The sequence below is a fragment of the Thunnus albacares genome, chromosome 20 (assembly GCF_914725855.1).
Source record: "Thunnus albacares chromosome 20, fThuAlb1.1, whole genome shotgun sequence".
NCBI classification, from domain to species: domain Eukaryota; kingdom Metazoa; phylum Chordata; class Actinopteri; order Scombriformes; family Scombridae; genus Thunnus; species Thunnus albacares.
Genome location: NC_058125.1, coordinates 9,568,458 through 9,591,453, shown reverse-complemented (window position 1 = coordinate 9,591,453; position 22,996 = coordinate 9,568,458). Strand labels below are relative to the sequence as shown.

At 39.4% G+C, this 22,996-nt stretch overlaps 1 protein-coding gene across 3 annotated transcripts in view; it reads right to left on the bottom strand.

Annotated features, from left to right (window-relative positions):
* Nucleotides 1–839: 839 nt before the first annotated feature.
* Nucleotides 840–22,996, bottom strand: part of baiap2l1a (BAR/IMD domain containing adaptor protein 2 like 1a) — a 28,950-nt gene continuing 6,793 nt past the window's right edge. The window contains exons 4-14 of one of the 3 annotated variants that reach the window (XM_044338556.1): nucleotides 15,822–15,883; nucleotides 14,258–14,329; nucleotides 13,896–14,030; nucleotides 11,378–11,530; nucleotides 11,127–11,270; nucleotides 10,463–10,586; nucleotides 9,549–9,762; nucleotides 6,870–6,929; nucleotides 6,627–6,777; nucleotides 3,313–3,353; nucleotides 840–3,180 (exon numbers count right to left, since the gene is read on the bottom strand). In XM_044338556.1, the coding sequence (XP_044194491.1) occupies nucleotides 3,108–3,180; nucleotides 3,313–3,353; nucleotides 6,627–6,777; nucleotides 6,870–6,929; nucleotides 9,549–9,762; nucleotides 10,463–10,586; nucleotides 11,127–11,270; nucleotides 11,378–11,530; nucleotides 13,896–14,030; nucleotides 14,258–14,329; nucleotides 15,822–15,883 (1,229 nt within the window). In that variant the 3' untranslated portion in view covers nucleotides 840–3,107. Of the gene's footprint in view, nucleotides 3,181–3,312; nucleotides 3,357–6,626; nucleotides 6,778–6,869; nucleotides 6,930–9,548; nucleotides 9,763–10,462; nucleotides 10,587–11,126; nucleotides 11,271–11,377; nucleotides 11,531–13,895; nucleotides 14,031–14,257; nucleotides 14,330–15,821; nucleotides 15,884–22,996 lie in introns of all 3 variants that reach the window. The other 2 variants (XM_044338554.1, XM_044338555.1) reach the window with 2 other exon arrangements.

Genomic DNA, 22,996 nt, shown 5'->3' with positions numbered 1-22,996 from the left:
AGATTTCTTGTGGGACACCTTAAGAACTTCTAAAAGAAAGGCAGTAGAAGATCTGAGAGTTCTTGTTGGGACATAAAATGAAAGGTAGTTGCTAATATATGAAGGTGATAGGTTATGTAAGGCTTTATATACAAGTAAAAATATCCAGTTTGTATCAAGGACCCTAACACAAGAGGCTAGACTCATGTTTCTTATATTTATTTAACATATTTCATACAAAAAGATGCAATACAATGTGTTACACAAAACATGATAGAAAAAAACAACTAAAAAGACAGATGCAAGTACGTATTTTAGACTAATCAAAGAGAGATTTAGAAAACAAAATTAATAGGGAAAATGACAATTAATACTGCAGGTGAGGTTAAAATATAGTAAAAGTTTCTAGGTGAAAGAATTTTTAAAAAGTAGAGTTTTAAGTTTTGTTTTATCAAACCAACCTCCCACCCCCCAAAAAACCTAAATATTAGTCTTAGGGTGCTAAAAAGTGATAAAAGGCAAACAAATTTATAATATATAAGTATAATATATATATAATTAAATAAACAAAATGTAGTCACAGACCAGCATCCTTCTCCTCCGACTTCTCATCATTGTCGGAGTAATGTAGACGATGTAGGCTATCAAATAAATACGTTATTTTGTTGTACACTTCAATTCTTCTCCTTTTTCCTATTTTCAATATATCAATGCATACAGGTTATTTTTGGATTATCATGAAAACTGTCATCCTTATACATTTCACCTGAGCTCAACTCAGTGAAACTTAATTAAGAATTAAACACTTGATTGTTACAGAATGCAGTGAGAAGAAAAGAAAAAATGAGATGGAGAGCTCATTAAGTATGCAGACTTTATCGTGTTTTATTGAGAAAAAAAAAAAGACTACATCGTCAACACAGTGGCAAGGTGCACACTGAAGGAAGCATGTGGGAATAACAATGTCAGTATGATGAGTTCACTTACACACATCAGTGGGTCTATGAAGATCAATAAACTGTTTCATCGATCAGTTCCTCATCATACAGTATACATTCTGTAAAGCAAATACATGGCAAAAAAGTCCATTCCCTCACAAAATATTTAATACTTTGTATATTACTGTGACCCAACATATTTACATACAATGAAAATGTCAACCCAGAAGGTACATTTTCATGTTGCATAAATTGTGCATTGTACACTAAAAAACAGTGAAACCATGAGGAGTGAAAAATATTCCCTTTCATCAAAAGGTCACTTTACCCATTTAAATCACATACCAGCAGTCAAATCAAAACCAGTGTGGGATCCACGGCTCAGATTGAGCACATCAGTGGGGATCGTATTCAAAGGGACATCTGTATACGTATGTTATTCAAATATCTCATACAAACTTACAGTATATAAATAGCGGTCTCATTTTAAACAGTGACATACTGTTTTGCCGTCACTCAAATGACAAACCCTTTTCCCCAACACGTCACTCTCCCTTCATTCTCACAACCTCTGTTTATCACAATGCCTCTTTTAAAAAAAAGAAAGACAAAAATAATTCTAATAAAAATAGAAATAATATGTTGGTTTTTTTTGGCAAGTCAGGAAGACAACCTGGCTGCTGGTCAGTTTCTTCAGCATCAGGTCAATATCATTTACATTTGAAATTCTTCATTCTGCATTAATCACTGCACTGACTGCAGCACAAACAAGCTCAGAAAAGACCTCATGACACTGTCTGAGCATTCTCATCCCATCTTGAAGGGACATTTCACCTCAAAATGATTATTCAGGTTTTATTTCCTAATTTCCATGTCAGCATAGGGAGTCCTTTGATGTTTATAGTTCCATTAGATGTGCAGTTACTGTAGCCCCGATAGCTCTGTATCAGCCTTCTCCCAAACTAGTGAAGTTAATGAAACAGATTTCAGGCTGCTAATAAAGGCAGTTTACACCTTTAAATATGATACATGCAAACATAGATTTTTAGCTATGCTAGCGGTATGGCTCTTGGGAAGGCAATGCTGGTCCGTTGCTGACTGAAATATCTCTACAACTATCAGATGGATTGCCATGAAATTTTTGGTACAGATATTCATGGTCCCCAGAGGATGAATAATAATGACTTTGGTGATCTGACTTTCCATCTAGCGCCACCAGCAGGTCAAACTTTTCACTTATCCTGTGAAATATCTCTACATCTACTAGATGGGTTGGCACAGATTTTCGCACAGGCATTCATGTTCCCCAGAGGATGAATCCTAATGACTTTGGTGATCTCTTAACTTCTCCTCTACCACCACCGTGAGGTTCACATTTGTGGCTTTGAGTGAAATAATTCGACTTTCAACTGACAACTATTGGATGGATTGGCAATAACTTTGGTGATCCTCTCACTTTCAATATAGCACCACCACCAGGTCAAAATGTTTGTCCAGAACTTTAGTTTATGACCACCTACAAAAACGCTAATTAGCAAATGTTAGCACGCTAAAATGCTAAACTGAGATGGTGAACATGGTAAACGTTATACCTGCTAGAATTTTCATGGTGAGCATGTTAGCATGCCGTCGTTAGCATTTTGTTCAAAGCACCACTGTCTTGTTAGGTTTTTTTGCAGCTTTTGTAATCATTACATGATACAAATCACTTGGATCATGGTGTACAAGATTTGGGAAATTTTACTTCTGTGCTTTTTCATTTCCTTTCATTAAAAAACAATAGCCCCACTCATTCAGTAGTTTGAGAGAATTTGGAGGTCTTATTAACTTCAGTGGAGGGACGTGGTGGTGAGACAAAGTCTGAGTTTTAATTTTGGGGTGAATTATTACTTTAACACAAACACAGACTGGATGCATACCTACAAGGCGTATCAGAATTCCTGCTCCTTTGTGTGTAGATTATGCAATGTTTCCCTGTTGTAGCTAATGTAAAACACACACTGGCACAGTATAAGACATTTATACCAAGAAACAATGGATCCCTTTAATAGAGCAGACTGGTACTGAGACAGACTAGCATGCAGGCTAGTGAGATGTCAGGTTAGGGTGATACTCGGTGTGTTGCAGGGGTCCCACGTTGCATGATTCCCCCTGAAGGCATGACAGCGGTGAAAATCCTCCTGCTCTGTGTTAGATGTTTGGTGCTGATCTGTCATTCGTGACAGTTGGTCTCAGCTTGACCGTGGCGAATGGATTCCCTCCTCTGCAGGGAGAAAATGGTTGAAATCATCTCAAATCCACCAATCCATGGACATCAATAATTTAAGTCTTCAATTAGTCGCAAACAACGGTGAGAATCTGTGAGTGTTTTTGTTAGTTGTGTTAGGTCACTCACCCTAGAAAAGGAGCCTTTGCGGTCCCATTGACTAAAGAAACCTGCTGTGAGGAAACAGAGACAGAAAGACCCTTGAAGATCCAGTGGACACAGAGAAATAACACATAACATTAAACATACACACACACAAACCACTACAGTCACCACGAACCCACACCCTCCCTCCAGCTGTGATAAAAGTCAGTGTTGTCAGACAGGTTTGATTAGATTTCTCCTCAACGGTTTCCCCCCCTCCTCCTCCTCCTTCCCGATCAGAGCTTTGACACATACTTACACTACAACCTCAGACCTCACTAAGTCTGGAATCTAGATAATCTAGAAAGGCTGGCAAGAGACACACTCCTCTTTTTCTCTCACCTGAGGACGATGATAATCTTATCGCCTCCACAGAGCCAAGTGAGCATGGGGAGGATAAAGTAGAGGAACATGAATACCTGAGCTGTGAGCCTGAGGGCTACCAAAGCACATATTTGCTTATAAAATAGTATAAAGCTGAAAAGAAAGTTTATAATCGCTAATAAATACATCAGAGGAACTCTCTTCTGCCTTTGAGTTTGTAGTTGTATGTGTGATGTTGTTTTCATTTTAGATCAGATCAGAGAAGATATTTAAACCAAAGTTTTATCATTTATTTGTTTATTTATTCAGCATGCAGAGACAAGATAGAAAAGGTAAGTTGAATCAAAATTCCTAAATGATTTTATTCTATTTTTCATATGCATATATTTATAATTGACCTCTTTTACAAAGCTCATAGAGACGGCTTTTAATGCGTTCATTAATTACTGCAGAAAAACATGCTTTCCCTTACTCTTCCAGTAGAGAGCAGGCAACATCCAGAAGTCACAGAGCATGCAGCCACAGTAAAGGTTTGTTCCCTGAACTCTGCCTTTCAGGAAGCGACAAACTCTTAAATTCACTATTTAAGCCTAAATTATAGTAAAACATTATTTCAACTTTAACTCGAAACATTTCAGAATCTTTGTAATGCAGGTGTTTCGAATCTAAATGCCAGAAATGGAATTTTCTTATCATCCACATAAACTTTTAAAAACTTTATCTTGTAAATAAAATCTCTTCAAAACATTCTAAACTTGCAAAAGTATGAACACTCACGTCAGGATTAGCGACGTTTTCACTGCAAGCAGACATATGGCATTAAAAAAAATCGATACATACAGTTAATTACAGTGTTGGCAGCAAGTTACATGACTACGTTACTTGAGCCAATACTCCAGTTTATGTTTCCCACTGAAACTGGGAAGCCTAAATCTGTACAGCGTGTCAAAAGTCTGTATCACCCAGCATAAATTGGTGGTAATTGCTGCCTGAGAGGCTAAACTCAGGGAACAAAAGTCCCCACGCAAACGGAGACAAGGTCCACCTTTGCTTTACAGTCACAATAACAAACCTAAAAAGCACAGTCAGCCTGTTCTGCCTTCACTTGAAGGAATGTGTCATGGGTGAAATAAAGACTTTTTGTACTGCATGTGACGTTATTAAAGTTTTTGTCCATGCTGGGCAAAATTCTCCAAAAGTTATGTAAAATTATAACACAACGAGGATGAAATGAGAAAAACAATATGTGGAAAGCGTCGGGATTCCTACTGTATCTCTAATAGTGGTTTATTTCATGGTAAAGCCCTGAGGCAGCAGATACAGAGGACACTGAGTGCAGACAGAGCAATGAGGAAGGTGATGATGAGGGAGAAAGAAGTGTGCCTGGGCTTGTCTGCTGGCTGGCTGGCTGGCTGGACAGCTACTAGTTCATTCTGTATCAGCTGACACACCGTGAACTGAAACTGTGTCTGTACCCTGTTATCCTTTATGCTTCCATCTGTAACTCTGTCTTCATTCCTGAACAGAAGCAAAACCTGGCTGGGAGCATTTTTCAGATGTCTCTTAAATTTGTGAGCCAACAGTTCTCTGGTTGGTCTGTTTTACACGTTTACTTAAGTCTGTATTAGTTGAAAAATTGCAAAGAGGCTCCTGAAGAATGCAAATAAAACATCTTTTTATGGCCAACACATCCTTCAGGTCTTGATAAATATAGTATATTTCCTTGAAGTGGTTTCAGGAATTGAGGTGTGTTTTTGGCTACGCTCTGTTTTAAGGAGGCGATGATTATACAACAAGGCGATGTAGATAAGACAAGATTAGTCAGACCAAATTTATGTGATGGCGTTTTGAGGTGTGGGTGTGAACTGTGTGACATGTCAACTAAGGCAATAAAGATATTGTATCAGGAAACATGGTGTAGAACATTTCTAGAACATGTGAAGGACCACTGAAATCACACTAATACATGGCTGCTGCATTGTATAAGCACAGTTGTCTAACCTTGTCCTTTAGCATAAATTTAGTAATAAAGTAGTAACATAAGAAACTTTTGAAATACTTTTGTACGTTTTGAGAGAAGTGAGGGTGCATGTGTACTTTAATTGCTATTTATGCCCGCGGTAGTTACTGTTTAACAAAAGTCTCGCACTTATCTCGCAAACTATTTCAATGTCTTTTATGCGTGTTGACCGTCATGGTTTTAAAATGTAATGGAATCACCCTGTTTCGACAATGCTAAACATACATATATAAATGGTACAGTATTCCCACATTATTAAAACAAGTAATAATTCATTAATTCAATTCATTTGTTACTTTCTTTTAAAAGTAACAAATGACCAATTAGAGGAATAAACAATGTTAACCACATCCAAAGAATACCTTATTTTAGCCACAACCACAACCACAAAAGCATCTCATGTCTTCTTGTTGCAGAAAAAAAGTTGCTTAAAATGACATTAAAATTACAATATGTTAGTATGTTACAGCGTCAAATCCATAACCATGAACTCATATATAACAGAGTTGTCTGCTCTATCCGTTTTCCCTAAAGCACTTTTTGGACACACTCTTCTCTTAAAAGGTTCTTTGGTAAATGGGAACTTCAGAGCATACATCAATGACATCATTAAACTGCATGTTCATATTGTACCATGCCCACCAGTCATTGATGCTTTATATCAAAGGAAACCAAAGAGATCAAGGAGGCAAAAGATTTAATACTGCTATTAAGGATACTTTCTTTGTTTTGTTCTCATACTTCAGCAGTTCTCTTTCTGTGATTGTATAAACGGACACACACATTTTATAACTCAATAGCGTCGAAGGTAAATGGTGACGGCACATTACGTTGTCCGATCTTAATATTTAGGCCGATGAAATGGGTTTGTTTTTGAAATAAGAAAAAAAAAAATCTTTCTTGTTCAGATTTAATAATTACACCAGACTTCACCAGATCAGGTCCTGGTACTGACCGTGTGCTGTGGCGAGGGTGTTGAGGTGACTGCCGGGCGGGAGGGGAGCTCGTCGCTGTAGTCTGGCGGCGGCAGCAACACCGGCCCCTCCTCATCCTGCTCTGGGAGACTGGCCACACTCAGACTACGCACCGGCGTGCCCATATTGCTGCTTAGACAGGTGACATAAAGGTTCAGCTATCCAATGTCATCTATAAAACAAATCACTGACTCATCACGCAGCATTCTGTAAAGTTCTCTTACCTATTCGATATCACAGGCTCAGTATAAGGTCTGCAGTAAGATGAGGGAAACCAGCCCCGCCTAATATAAGAGAGACAAACATACCACAATATCAATAACAATATCAACAACATCATAAAACAATCTTATATAGCTGGCTGTATAAAGTGTTTATTGATTATTTGGATAATCATTAGTTGTTAAAACTATTCTTTCTAAGATGCAGTATGAGCTATAAATGCTTTTACTACTATTAAAGCAATAACCTCCAATATTCCAACAAAGGTATGATGTACAAAACACTAAATAGAAGTTTAAACCATAAAACATTCAACAAAAAAGATTAGAGCTGAAGCAATTAGTCAATTAGTAGATTAGTCAACTGACAGAAAATTAATCTGCAACTATTTCAATAACTGATTCATCGTTTGAGTCATTTATCAAGCAAAAATGCCAAATGTTCTTGTTTTCGGCTGAGGATTTTCTGCATTTCTCTGTCTTATGTGGTAGTTAACTGAATATCTATAGACTTCTGCCTGTTGGTTCAGACAAAACAAGTGGAGTATTTCATAGACTGAACAATTTAATCAATTAATCAGGGAAATTGTTTATATTGTGGTCATCTGAAAAAATACATCTCTCAATCAGTATAAGTTTATTAGCCTGAGTGGGCTGCATGATGACATAATAATATGCCCAAAAATCAATTCTGCTAAAATGATAAATGAATTATGCTCAGATGCTTGACTTCATTCAATAATATATCAAATAGTAAGAGCTAGAATGACAATGACATTCATTCTACTTTCACGCAAGCGTTCTCCTCCCGACTACAAATAAATCTGTTATTTGGTTGATAATCACTGCTGTAGACAACACATGAGATCGTGATGCACATAACAGATAGAAAATACATCACAGACAGCAGGTTTTGCTCAGTAAGACTCAGAAGTTGTCTCCAAGTCACGTCTAGAGAAAAAGATGGCCAATGAAATGGATTTGTTGCTAAGAAACAGAAAGTACTGTGATTTATTCCCAACATGTCCTCTTCTTGACAAACCGCCACTGACTGCATTAAAACCACTCCAATTCAAAAGGCTCTTAATGACACACACACGCACAGGGAGCAGATAAGGCTCGTGTTAATTTGTTTCAAAGTGGGGATGAAAAAAAAAGGCTCTGACACAAGCTCTGTGAGCATTCTGTAATCCTTTCGCCTACATTATAAGTCCTAATTGATCCAGAGAGGCGTTTAAGATGATTTTGATCACAGATGCAATCCAGAGGCTACTTCACAGATTTATTCCACTGCAGTTACAAATACAAACATGACTTGGTGTGCACAAACAGGCTCGAACCTCATGATTTGTGCAAACAAGACACATTAAGGCCAACAGGTGCAATGTATGTTTATATAGGAGAATATTAAACAGGAAAGAATGAGAACATTTTTCCCTCTCTGCAGTCTGGAGGTGACATACAGTCACAGCTGCTGTACGACTGCCTGATTTTACCATAACTGCTTTTAAAAAATCCTGCCTGATATATTCATTTCACTCACTCATCATCACATGTCTCGGAGGAAGAAAAATCAAACATTTTGTCATTGTTGCGCAACTTATAAAACACCATATTTCTCTTGTTTGTGTGTGCGCACCTGGAGTATGTGTGTATGTGTGTGTGGTTTTGTCATTAGGAGAGAGAAAGATCGAGCTTTACGACTGTCATGTCAAACATACCTGACATACTCTACTGTTTCTAGGCATGATGTATTAGCACAGCGAAATATTAACAAACACATAGCAGAAACTAGTACTGCCACCTGAGGCATGTGAAAAACGCCTGTGTGTCAGTGCTGCCACATATTTGTTGGAATGAAAGTACATTTCCACTTGTGGGTGTACCAAAGGTTGTATTTAAATCCAGCATGTGAGAGGAAGGGATTCTACAATAAAACTTTCTATTTCAAAAAGAACGTTGTGATTCATTTTTAATAAGTTATGTACGACTTAAAAACTATATATATCACTGGAATCATTTTATACTCCATATCTCAATACTTTCCCCCTTTTTTTTTAAAGACCAAAACCAATTTCCTAAAACAACTGGGCACTGTAGATTATAGCAAACATTACTCAAACTGGAATAAATTGTGTGGGGACCATTTTCAGTAACAGATTTTGCATGCTAATGAGTATTTATTGCAGGAGGACGGTGTATGTGGAATTGAGTCAAAATAAACTACAGTGCCTGTGTTCGTGGTAATGAGAGAACATGTCACTAAGTGCAACGGCGTAGCTCATTGATGTGTTTTTAATAGTTTTTGGACAATGGACACCTATGGCGAAGAGGAATAAGCCTTATTGAGGGTTTGGATACACAGACATTATTGTTCTTCGTCTTTTTCTTTCCATGGGACTTGAATAAAATAAAAAGATCGGTAAGCTATGACTCATTGTAAGGGGGAAAAAGCACCAAAATTAACAAAAATCATTTATATCTCCATAAAAAACAATATTTTCATTCATGTTTTTTCTCTTAAAAGTCCCTATCTTTATAGAGCTAACTCTAATTTCATACTCGTAATATGATAACACTCAGTTTTACAAATTGACAGGTTAGGTTAACTGAGCTGAGGTGGCTTAAGCCATCAACATGTCATACAAAAAAGGGATTAATATAACCAAAGTAAAAACTTACTGCCGTGTCTTCTCTAGCTCTCCGTACAGCCAGCCGTCCTTCTCCTCTGAGATGAGCAGAGCGATGATGACGCCGTCGTCAAAGCTGAGGAGTGTGTCGTTGTTGCCCGCCGTGTGGGGAAAGATGGTCCTAACTCGTGGCTTCCTGGCCATGTTGAGACCGGACGATAAGGATGGGGACCTAGACAGACTGCCCTCTCCAAGGCTGCCCTGGTCTGGAGGCAGTGAAGGGTCACAAACAGGAGATTAGAGATGTGATACTGTCAGTGGCATGTCAAAAGTTAGAATTAAAGGTAATTCATTTAAAGGAGTAGTTTGACATTTTGGGAAATACACTTATTTGCTCTCTGGCTCATATCTATCCATTAAATATAAGGGTTCAGCCAGTAGCCAGTTAGCTTAGCTTAGCATAAAGACTGGAAACAGCTAGCCTGGCTCTGTCCAAAGGTACAAAGTCTGCAAACCAGCATCTCTAAAGCTCACTCAGTAACACATCACTTATATATCATTCATTTAATCTACACAAAAACCAAGGTGTTAAACAATAATTTGCTGCTTTACAGGAAGTTAGGCAGCGCCAGACTATTTCTTGGCTGGGAGCAATAACTCAGCAGTTACAGTGAAAAAAAACCCCATCAAATAGTGAGCTTTAAAGCTAAAGCTATCTACCAGCTGCCTAGATTGTTTACATTGCACAAAGCCAAGCTAACTGTTTCCCCCTGTTTCCTGTGTTTGTGCTAAGCTAAGCTAACTGGCTGCAGCTGTAGTCTTACAAATATGGTGTCAATCTTCTCATCTAACTCTCTGTTTTCTCGAAGTACACCAATAAAGCCTGATAAGGAACATATGATCAAAATTTCAATATGTAAAACAGATGTCCCATTCATGGGAGCCAAAAGTGTTTCAGCCGTCTACCTGAGTTTTTGTCTGAAGAGGAGGTGAGTGAAGATCTAGGCTCTTGGTTGAACATGTTGGCTAGTGGACTGATCTGAGCCTTTATTGGCGGTGCTGGAGGTGGCACCGCAGAATCCATGTTGTTCTGAGGAGATGACAGAGAACATGATAAGCAGATGTCATAATGTGACAAAATATGAGTTGGAAATATTCAAATCATAACAAGCGTTTTACTTGAAAGACGTCATGTGCATGAGCGAGGGTAAAGTCCGTATCAAGGCAATGATGTTTTAACAGTCTATGCTGCAATAAACTGCCATGGCCAAAACACTGATTGGACTTTAAAAGAAGGCAATAACAACAGCACATGCAGGATTTCCCGTGGCTGATAGCAAGCTAATGATAGTCAATTTACACACAACAGCGTCCATCTGATACATCAGATATCAGCACTATCACAAGATAAACTACAAGCAACAAAAAGACAAGATCTACATGATTTACACTATTTGTGAACTATCTGGGCATGCTTTCATCCACTGCTTTTATCTGAAGCATCTTGAGCATGAGATATGTGTATGTGATGAAAAACAACACAAAGTAACAGGTGACACAGAGCACACGTCATTGTGATACCAGCTTTGGTGCGTGGTTTAACACAATGAATTCATACATGAACGCTCACCCTGTTGTAGCGTTCAACAAGTGGCGATTGCTCTGGAGTGGTGGAAAGCCCATCTATCATTGTCTCCACCGTGTCTGGGACCTTGGTGATGTCGCTGCACTTTTCCTGCCAGCTGGGGAGCTTCACAGCCAGCATCTCTTTGGCCTGGAAACACCGGAGAAAGAAAGAAAGAAAGAAAGAAAGACAGACCATGTTTAAAAATCTACTGTGTCAGTCTGACTATGCAGGATTACTCCTTCGTCCCTTCTTACCTTCTCATGGAAGTTGCTAATTTGATAGGAGAACATGCAGTGTTTGTCCGCCAGGAAACAGAAACGCCGCTTTTCTTCCAGCAGCGCCTCTCTGCAGCCGTCGGCAATGAACTTCTGCATGTCCATCTGGCGCGATGAGATGGTCTCCATGTACTGTAAACAGTCATGTCATGGGAGGTCAACAGGGAGGTCAGAGGGACTGGGTGTGGGATTCAAATCTTTTCAGGTTTCAAATGAGCAACAAAATTGGAGAGTATTTTCCAGAGGTGCACTGCAAAATTAACGTAGGCGTACAGAATGAATCTACAGGGCATCAATTAGGAGGGATGTGCAGATTTTGTGCTGACCTGAGTGTAAAGCAAGCTCTCAAGTCTCTTACTGAGCAAAAACTGATTAAAGCTAACTCGGTGGCCACAGCTTAATGTTTCCGTGCTTGTGTCCGATTCACTAATCGAGGCACTAATGAGTTTTGTAATCAAAGTCGATAGTTTAACGATAAGTTTCCTGCTGTTCGTGGAGTGCGCTTAGCTCAGTGGGAAAGCAAATTAGTGCGCTGAAAGACACACCTTCCCCACTGAGACTGAGAACGATCCTGCCTGTCACACAGTGCAGACGGGCGACTGGACCTGACAAAATCAAACTCTTTAAAATGACTTCTCAACCCCCCCCCCTTTATTTCACACCCACTCCCCCTATTCTCTCCCGTTCTCCTCAGGTTGTCATGGTGATGGTAAAGCAGCCTGTCTCTAAAGGGCTCTGCTCTACTGTCTGATCTCATTCTCTCTCTCTCTCTCTCACTCTCCCTACGATAGCCTGTCAGACGCTGAATCAAGGCTTTTCATTTCCCATTTTCCCAGCAAACATTCGCCCAGACTCTCAGCGAGAGGTTGGAGAGCAGACACAAAGAACTGAGCAGCTTTCTCAAGCCCTACGCTGCATGATTATTAGAAAGCTGGGGCGGTAAGCCTCACCTCTCTCGTAGAGTGCTGGAGCCATTTCTATCAGATAATAAAAACCTGTGAGGAGGAGGGGCCCCGGTTTCAGCTCACCTAGAGAGCCAGGCACAGGCTATTAAGCTCCACCCAGATAAGAAGACTTATTGTATGGGTGTCTTTTACAAGGTGCCATTCAAGTATAAAAATAAACACGAGACCAATTTAAGCAGCAGAGAAGAAAGGAACAGCGCGCCAAGAAAAGGAGAGAGATGGAAATCGAGTGTCTAAACACCAACGGCCCTTTTACAACCTGCAACCACTTCTTGACTTTTCAATTAAAGGCTCTGTTTAATAATCCTCTCGAAAGTAGCCAGGCTCACACATCATCCATCATTTAAGTGAGGCTATGAAAACAGTCAATAAATTAAAACAAGAGAGGGACAGGATTTATTACTCAAGCATACACACACACAAATCCCTCCTCCATTTCACCACATTGATTTACAAAGCAAATCACAGTCTGAGGTGTTAGAATGATTGTTGCTGACGGACAGTTTGAGTAGTAAAAGTCAGGCCCAATGAGCATCGTACAACAAACCTACTCAAGCAAGGTGATGTCAACACTGACTAGTAAAACAAAGGATTTTCCAATTTTAAGAACATACACACAGCGAGGTGAAGACCAGTGTTGCATCAATGTAAGTCCATCAAAAATAAACATCATACACTATGTTTCAAATGTTTTTGGCACTCTTGACTTTATGCCCGAGATTGTTAAATGAGGAACTAGTCAACTGGATTATACTTGTTCCCAGAAACATGTAGCCAGGTGGAGTAAATATTGTAAAATGTGTCGCAGTAATGTTTGTTTTTGTACACTTGGTTTCTATGGTGATTTATGAGTGTACTGTATAAGGAAACTAAAACAACCTCAGTTACCATCTTGATGAAAGCAAGATAGCCGGAAATATTTGGTGAATAAAGCATTGTGCGCTGGAGAAGAGAAACAAACCTAGTGCAGCTTCCATACTGTAATCTATACTATATAAATCCATCTGTATCATCTGACATTTCTTTACATGAAATCTTCATTCAGGAAATATTGAAGTCACCTTCCTCGTCTCTGCAGGGTCTGGAATTGTGTGTGTGTCTGCATGCATGTGAGCATTCCTGCATACATTTGTGCAAATCTGGGTGTGTACGTCTTCAGTGAAAACACAATCTTCTGTCTACAGCTGAACGCAGGGAGCAGAAGTCTAAGCCCTGTAAGAATCTGCAAACAGCTATAGGTGTGGTGACACCTTTGATGGTTTTAGTCCCTTGTTCTACTTACAAAGGAGCTTCTATTCTGGCTTTTCATCTCTTGTGCTGAGTGTTCAGATCTGAGGACACTTGAGATGTTTTCTTTTTTGGATATTAAGTGACTGCATATGCATCTTAAATGTCTGTCATCAATTCTATCGTGCCTTTAATATCAAAATACAACTATAAAGCAAAACCTGGAAGCATATTTCTACATCCATGAGTGCATACTATGTCTTAAAAGGAAGGAAAAGTTGGGGTGGGTTTGGTTTCAGTCTCACCTCGTTCTCTTTGATCTCATACTTGGATGAGTGCTTGCCCTGGCTTTTCCTCCTGAGCTTCTTCAGGTCTGTCTGAGAGCGCTCCAGGGAGTCCTGCTTCAACTTGTGCTCTGACTGATAGCGCTTGAAGGTGGCCTACAGGAGACATTTGACAAGTGAAGCAAGGGACAAGTGAAGGAGAGGAATTGATGAGATGAGCAGATTGCAGGTTTCATTATACGAACGTTCCACAGATGCAGAGAAGCTGAAATAATGTCTTTGTTTGAAATGAACTTCCTTGAGCTAAACTTATTTTTTTTTTAATCTAAGCTTTGCCTGGGTTGGTTTGGGTTGGTGGATAATTACCCTGAGGTGACACTTACATTCATGTATTTAACATCCATTTCTGTCTTCTTCTCCAGCTCAATAATGACCTCTCTGTGGAATCTCTTGAACTGCAGAGAGAGAAAAAAACACGTCATATTTGTTTCAACATAAATCATTCTGTTCTAAGCACAATGTACAGTTCAGTCACATGGCTTGATGGCAGTGTTATGATAAGAGTGGAGTGACCCGGTGGAATGCATGATAATGAATTTCTGAGAGGAAAAGATTCCACGCACTAGGGAAAGCTTATCAGCCTGTTAAGGTTAAACATTTACAACTTTTCCCCTCTCACAAATACATTACAGTCAGGCAGTCCAGGAAAGTCAAAAGGTAACTTAGAGAAATGAGAGTAAGTCTGTCATGTGCACAAGACGTTATTTGCATGTTTGTGCCTGTTTCCAAAACTCTTCTTACGTCAGACTGCGTGTTGTGTTGCAGTCGTTGCCATGTTTAAACTGGTGACACTTCGATATACCTCCCGTCGCTCGCAGGTATTCGTAGCATTTCACCCACCCCGCGGCGACAGGGTCAGGAATGATTCTGTGGCTTTTTCACCAATGTCAAACTCTCTTTCACCTTTTGCTACGACAATTTGAAACTCTTTCAAATGAAAGGAATGAGCTCAAAGGGTTGTCGAGGTTATGTGTCCAGAGAGGAGAGTGTAACAAATGGCCAATCTCTGTCTATTGTGAAGTTGGCCTTAGAGTACTTCTAGGAATGACAATTGGTCACTCATAGAGGCTCAAAAGGGGACCTGTCCATGTACAAAGTTGTTTTAATGACAAAATTGCAACATAGGAGAGGCTTTTTTCACTTTTTATCCTTCAGTTCTATTATGTTGCTTTCATTCTTCTGAGTCAGGACCAGACAGACTGGAGCGCAGTTGTAGGGAACAACCTAAAGAGAGGCTAGGAGGAGGCAGGGTGTCCACTTTCTATAGTCCATATATTTTCTCATTGTCAATAAATCCCACATAAAGACCGAAGCCAACAATGTGTTAGTCCATTTTTCAATACTTACTACCTGTACTACTAACGTGTCAGTGCCACTCAGCTCATTCATTCCTTCTGGAGGTGTAAATCTTAAAAAATTGTTCACAAAAATAGACTTTTATTTCTAAAAAGGTGAAATAATTTCCTAAAACAGCTGGTCACTGTGGTTCACACACAGCCCACAACACAAAGATATTCAGTTTATTAGTTTCCTAGAAGACTAAAGAAACCAGAAAATATTCACATTTAAGAAGCTGGACCCAGAGAATTTTTTCTCGATTATCAAAATAGTTGGGGATTAATTTTCTGCTGATTAATCAATTAATCAATTAATCAACTAATCATTGCTGCTTTTTTGGGGATTGATGCAAAATAAACTACAGTGGCCGTTTTATGTTCGTGGTAATGAGGAAACATGTCACCCAGCCAACGATGTGGCTCACTAGGAATAAGCTATATCAGGCTTTGGCAACACAGGAAATACTTGTTAGTGGGATCAATTCATTGGATTTGTTGACAGTAAAAACAACATGGAATATCATCAGATGTATCTTTTAAGGCTACTCACGTTTTCCTCCAGTTCATTGTGGACCTTCCTCTGGGCCTCTGCTATCTCCATCAGGACCACACCTAGAAAGACATCAGGAACATCTTTTAATATTTCAGAGAGGTCAGTACAAAGAAAGAGAAACTGGTTTTGTGGTTTTGTATCCTGACTAGGGTCAAGAGGAGTTTTTAAGGGAGGCACACGACAGACAGCAAACAACAAACCCAAAAGCAGTGAATGAAAAGATGCACATTCAAGAGAACTTTATTTTACAATCATTTGTAAAAGAGCACCATCAACAATAAAAAAGTGTTTTCACCAAGACTTGCATACATCTTTAAAGCATATATTTTACAGATGACTTATCTCTTCTCAGTATTTGAACAGCTGTGAATAAGTAATCTGTATGAAATGTTCTGGTATTTTGTGGTCAGATACAGAACAGTCTCCATTCACAGACAGGCTGCACCACAGATAGAGCAGCATATGACATGAGACAATAGCAGTGAGTCAATACTGTAAACAGAGGTGGACAATCGTAGCTAAGCAGTTTATAGAGCTACCTCTATCACAATGGGGCGAAATCTAGACTCAAGGTTTACTATAGGACACAGTGTTCTAGTAAAACCTGTGAAAACTGTACGGGACATCATATCTGGACATGTGACAGTTTAGGACAGTGAGGGAAAAGAGAAAAACTAGAATTTCAACACCTTAAGATGAAGTCAAGACAGCGTTGGTGTCAGAAAATCTCTAAAAGTTGCCCATGTTAGCAATCAGCACCTTAACATAAGTAAATGTGAAAATGAACACACACTCATACACATTTGACCCAACACCTGACATTCCTCCCTGCACCCACACACTCAGAGTAAACAAACGTAATGACCTGCTGATACAGAGCTGTGCTTCTGTGATCCAGCAGGCAGCGTCCAGCTACAACAACATTGCCCTCTGAAGGTCACCAGAACGTACTGGTAAATGCTGCCTTTGTGCTTGGACGGGGAGGGGTGGCGCTGGGCGCGGGGGGCTGTTTGTACAGCCCCAACAACAGACGGCACGGGAATGGAAGGGGGAGGCTGAGAAAGGGCAGGAGGGGGGTTCAAAGGGGCTGTTGTACACCTGCAGGTTTCACCTTTGGGGTTAACAAGGTGTGAAAGTCTGCCTAAAGACGTAATGGGGCATGAATCTGTCAGATGAACAACCTGAAGAGGGTGAATCAGGGTAAAGAGAGAGAGACTCTCATGTTGTAAAGAAGTCAGAGATGCTTGAAGGGTTTCTCTCCATGGAAATAAGGTGTGAGTTGAGGTGTATAAAGTAAAAAAGTGTGAATGACAAACTATGAAAGATAAATCCATGGCAAGAACTGCCATTCATGTTCATCAACTTAAAAGAACAACATCACAAGGCGACGTTCCTCCATTTATCTTATCTCCAATCTACGTCTGTTGCCAACAATTTGTTCTCTTTTGAGGATTTTAAGTACCAAGATAATCTAATCTCACCTAAACAGTTTTAAATACACACCATGTTCACAAGGATTTTTACACAGACCAGTACAGAGTTGATTAAAGATTTCTGTGGAAAGCTGCACCTTCCATGATTCACTCATATGACTTATGATTCATTATTATAAATACTTTGCCTATTCTCTTCTAGACTTGCTCATACAACACCCACCCAGTTTACCTCAAGTTTACCGTATGTGTATGCTGATTCAGATACTGTCGCTCACAACTTAAAAAAATGACCCTTGACCTCTTAATCCATCACATGTTGCTTGCAGATGTGAAGATAAATACTAGGAGGAAATAATATCCATAACCCAACTGTACCTTTACAGTAAATGCTGAAAAGCGTCAAAAATACAATTAAAAAGACACTTCTTTTTGTGTTGTAATGACTGAATTGGTAGTAATTTTCAAGCAATCTTTACGCTCCCTGTATCAAATGCCTGTTTTAAAGGACTGTTGATAGGACACCAAGCAACGCCTTCCACATTGTCAGCAGGTGAAATGATTTATGAGCTGGAAATACCCTGTGCCAACACAGCCAATGCCCGTTTGGTGTCTGATAAGGTAACTGTGCAATATGAGATGACGTTGGTGGAGCAAAACATGACCTGTTTCTCTTTATTTCACCACTTAATCTAACCTGCAGTCCTTCCTCTATTTGCTGAGTGCACACATCATCTGTTCTTGCGGTTTTGTAAGAACTTTTCATGCATCACTGGGCTTGTCTGCGCAGGCTTGCAGTGTGTGTGATAGAGTGTGACCACCTCCTATGTGAGTCAGGATCTCAATCATACACATTCCAGTGCAGGTGGGGAGAGACTTTGTTTGGAGGTTGCCATAGATGAGCTACTCCCTTCCAGTTATCACAGTGATGTCACTGTGATCAATTGTTGAAACACATGAACCGGTGAGTGGTTAAACTCCCTCTACATTCACAGTTCCTTGTGGTAGAGGTTGCACCAAGAGGACTCAGATCTTTCTAACTTTCCTGTCATCCATTGTGGGGTAAAAGAAAATCCTGTCATCTGAGGGAAATAGCACTGCTGTCATTGTAAAAACTTCACAACTCCAATTTTGATAATTGTCATCTACTTGAACCGAACGGAATCTACAACTCCTACAACTTGGAGTACGTTTGAAGAACTAATTGTTTTAACATCCAATCACAACCGACAAAGCTCCAGAACAGCCAATAAATGGACCTTGAGATGAGATTGTTTTCTCAACCGCTGTCTCCAAGGTCAAGACTGAACTTTGAAACTAAACTTTTGGGCAAATTGTGCTCAGAAAAAAAATAGAAGTAGAACATCTACATTTCATGACAACTAGGCCATCTGCCGATGAAGATAATGTGATATGACTGAAAGCTCCATAACCTTGAGGTGAGATTGCTTTGTCAACAACCATTGGATGAACTAAAAGCTGCATTGCTTGGTTCCTAAAAAGCTGACATTTGGGTGATACACATTTTAACACAACTGTACACACAATTCACACACAAATACTAAGAGGCTTGTGTGTGGAGGCTGCTGTCCAAAGAGCTTGGAGCACTTTGCATTATTACCAATCAAATATGCCCCCTTGAGTATTGATCATCAGTTTATCACACTAATGATGATCAAAAAACAACCTTTTTTGGTTTGTATTAATTTATTACTGTTTAGTGGTTTGAGCATCTACTACCATTCAGCATGTTTACTGTGTGTGCTGCAGATCAATACCTGTGACAACTTCTTCAACGCAGAATGATGACCTGCCATCACACACAGAACATAACATCATTTCTTACTAGAACGCATAAAACTAACTGCAGCCTCAAGCATCTCCATTAAATCTCTGTTTATTTAACACAAAAACACAAAGCAAACCTTGAATAACCTTAAAACGGCATGTGTCTTTCATATATTTTGAGAAAATAAAGAACGAGTTGCTGAAAATTTTTATAGACGGTGATTTCCACTAAATACTGGTTGAAATATATTACAGTCAATAAAATGACTCGAATTGCTGAGCAAACAAAGGAGAGGTCAGAAAGAATCATGAGATATCTTTGTGGAAGAACTGAGGTGTGACAAGGTTTTACATTACGGTTTATTGAGCGGTAAGTGAGTCACTGGTCTCTTTGGAGGTCCCTTGGAGGAAACTCCCTGTGTACTGGAGTTGGCTTTAGTTTAATGGTGGGTGCAAAATGAGAGTGTTTGAGGTCCAGTGTGATTAAGAGAGCTGTGGAGTGTTACGATAGAAGAGTCATAACTGAATGAACAATAAGTGGACTATTCGAAAATAACCTCCACCCTCCTGCTTTTTTACTTATTGTTATCAGTCTCTGCCTGCTTTGGTAAAACAATCTGTATATGTGTGGCTGATATTTTAGAGCCTGGATAAATGATCCAGCTAATTGTCCTCAGCAGTTTCCTATACTTCTATCATGAGCAGGAGTAGTTAGGCTAAATGTTTTGGGAAATGCATTTACTTGGAAACAGGGGGAACAGCTAGCCTGCCTACCAGCACCTCTAAAACTGACAAATTAACATCACCAAGTCTCATTTGTTTTATCCAGAGAAAAGCACTTAGCAGGTTCAAATAGAAAAGGCCCAAGGAGCCCACCATAAAGTTCTTAACAAGGAGATATTGATTCCTAAGTTTTGCTCCAGACAACTGTTGATTTTTCCTCTTTTTTTTTTAGCCTGGAGAGATGAGTCTGCTCCAGGTGCTCTCAGACAAAATATGACACGGGTAAAAATGAAGGGAGGTGTATTTTCACTGACTTTTGGGTTTTGACACCAGATGCTTCTGGTGATATTGTGTCTGTAAAGAAAGATGAATTGCCCATCACGCACGCCTGATGATACAGGCAATACTGTGTGTCGTGTCTAGAGAGTAAAACTGTCTCATGAAATAGCTCTAAGCCAGATGGTTGAAATGCCACAAAAACTCTTATTAACCATGACATCAACCTCTTCTCAAAAGCCAAAATCTGTTACAGAAGCTATCTGCGGGAAACACTCAGCGCTCTCTCCGTTCTCAATCAGCATTCTCTGTGGGAAAAAAAAAAAATCGCTTCGGCTGACATTACCATTTTTCTCATGCTGACAGTGTACCTCAATATTTCATAAAACAATTTCGACTGAGGCTTGACAAACAGCGCAGAGAAAGGGTGGAAGGGGTGGGGATCGTGCTATTCTTTCTCCAGTAACATTTTCAGTCCCTCAATACCTGCTGCTTTTCAGAGTGGAATGGCAACTCCCTAAGGAGTCCAGTCATGCACTCATGCACAGGAAGTTTCTAATTGTACACCCACTGAAAACTATGACTTTTAAATATACAGAGTGTTATACGACATACACTGCCACGGCACTGTATTACAGATGAATGGCGACAAAAAGCTATATTTACTAATGTCAAGCTATAATCATGTGTGACTTCACATGTAAAATTAGTAGCCTTAAAGTTGCTTATTTACACATCCAGCAGTTAGGGAGCAACATTATCATTAATTTGGAGATGTGTCTCTCTCCATGAATGATGAATGTTAATCCAATATTCACTCTCTTTTAGCTCTATTTTTGGTTTCCACCAACCCCTGAAGGAAATATCTTAGCTCTTAACTGCTAAATGCTCCACTATGTTCACCAGCTAGTCGGTAACTGTGTCTGTTCGCTGGTTGGTGCTGAGCAGGTAGTGCACAGTGGGGGTTTTTAAGCTTTTTCTCTGAAAACTGCCCAAAAACTGCTCTGTCCAAAAACTATGCTATGAGCGCTTAAAGTGAATCGAAACAGTAAAGTTGGGGACCATACAGCTAAACAATGAGCTGAAACTCGCGATACAGCTCTGTAAAGTTGATTCTTTGTAGGTTCATCACTACAAGTGACGCCTCTCACATTACACAAGGTCATTTGATACATTGTTATTAAGAAAAATATTGATTATAGCTGCTTTAGCTATGACTGAGGGGACCACAAGCAGGAAACAAAAATGTCTTCTGGTTAAGTGTGGTCTGTTTACTTTTTGTTTTACCTATGTGAAAGAAAATCAAATGTATATGACTTGCTAAAATGTAGTGTAACATTTGCACAAGAAGGAGAAGTAGCATAAAGTCAGCAAACTGACTCAGTTTCTGTCAGTTACACAGCAGTATCTTTCCTATGTTACCATTAGCCACCATAAGCCTGTAAAGCTGTAAAACCTGTACGAGGATTGAATTGAACAAGGTTTATTTTATTGCTTATTAATTCAACACTTCATTTGTAAGAGGGATATTTAAGGTACATACTACATTTGTATAGTCCTCACATCATTTTTGCTCTGTCACCAGATCACTTTTTTAACTTTTAACATTTGCAACAGTTTGGTGTAATTGGTTCTAATTGGCCCATTAAATGATCACAGATGGAAGAGCTTAGATAATGTGGTGATTTGAAGTAGGTCATAGGGTGAAATTTATTCTAGGGGTTTTCAAAAGGCTGCCTTTTATCAGAACTTCTGCAAATAACTAGCAGGCAAAGTGGCAGTTTTTTACTATTCCTAAAGTTATGGTAAGAGAAAAGAGATCACACAGCAGATGATTACTGACATCGGTTGCAGCCTTTCACTGTGCATATTCTTTTAGTTTTCCTTTAGGTAGTTTTGACATTTGACTAGACGTGTTTCCTTATTTATAGAACACTTTCACCTCCATTATGGCATCAGCCTGAAAGAGAAAATGTGGACAAACTGTAGTCATGTGGACAAGGAGCAGTGCGGTATGAAATAAAAAGCCTCAGGTGACTTTCTGCAAATACTTGTCAACCACTGTGACGCAAATGCTTTTTTACACCACACCATTCACCGAGGGGGGGAAAAGAAAACAATCTATCACCTTGGAGAAAAAAAATCTTTACAGGTGTCTGCAGTGGAGAGATAGTCAAAACGACATCTATTGTACAAGGTATTTTGTCTATCACTCTTGACAGCGTGCAGTTTAAAGGAAATTATGCTGAATTCTGTGACTTGTACACCTCAATCGTGTATTGTTCTTTCAGTGAGGGAAAGAAGGATTAAAGATTCACTTAAGGCAGTCATTTCCATACAGTTTGAGCCTCCTTGGCCTCTGCAGACAGACAGAAAAGACCGACAGTGGGTTTGGTGAGGCAGATGGAAGAACAGGGGATGAGGAGGGTCAGTGGTGGGAAGAGAGTCTTCTCTGTCTATCTATTTGTTCAGTGTGTTGGCTACTACGCTTGCCGTAGTGTGTGAGAGAATTCACACCGTCTCGTTGTCATCTATTCCAGGCAGTCAAGGAATGACTGAGGCGCCGGGAGTTCAAGACTGCATGTGCCTTTTTACTAGAAACTCTTTTAGATTTTGGGATGGATTTTTATGATTGGGGTCAAATAATATGACAGTGCAACATATTTTTTTCTTTTTATCAAATTTCAGTGGCCAGTTCTGTCTTTTCTATCTTGTTTCATTTTTTTCTGTTAATATTCTGCAGCCACATGTACACTCCCACATACAAATTCTACACATGCTCCCTAATGGCAAACAGAAAAAAGGGAAACTACAGGAGGACAATATAGAAAATGTTGAGATTCGCTGGACTTTTTTGCTATTAACCAATGAGAAGCTTTTCATAAGGCCAGATTTGATGCTATTCACATTGTATTTTTGAGATTAAAGCTGCAATCCATAACGTTCCACATG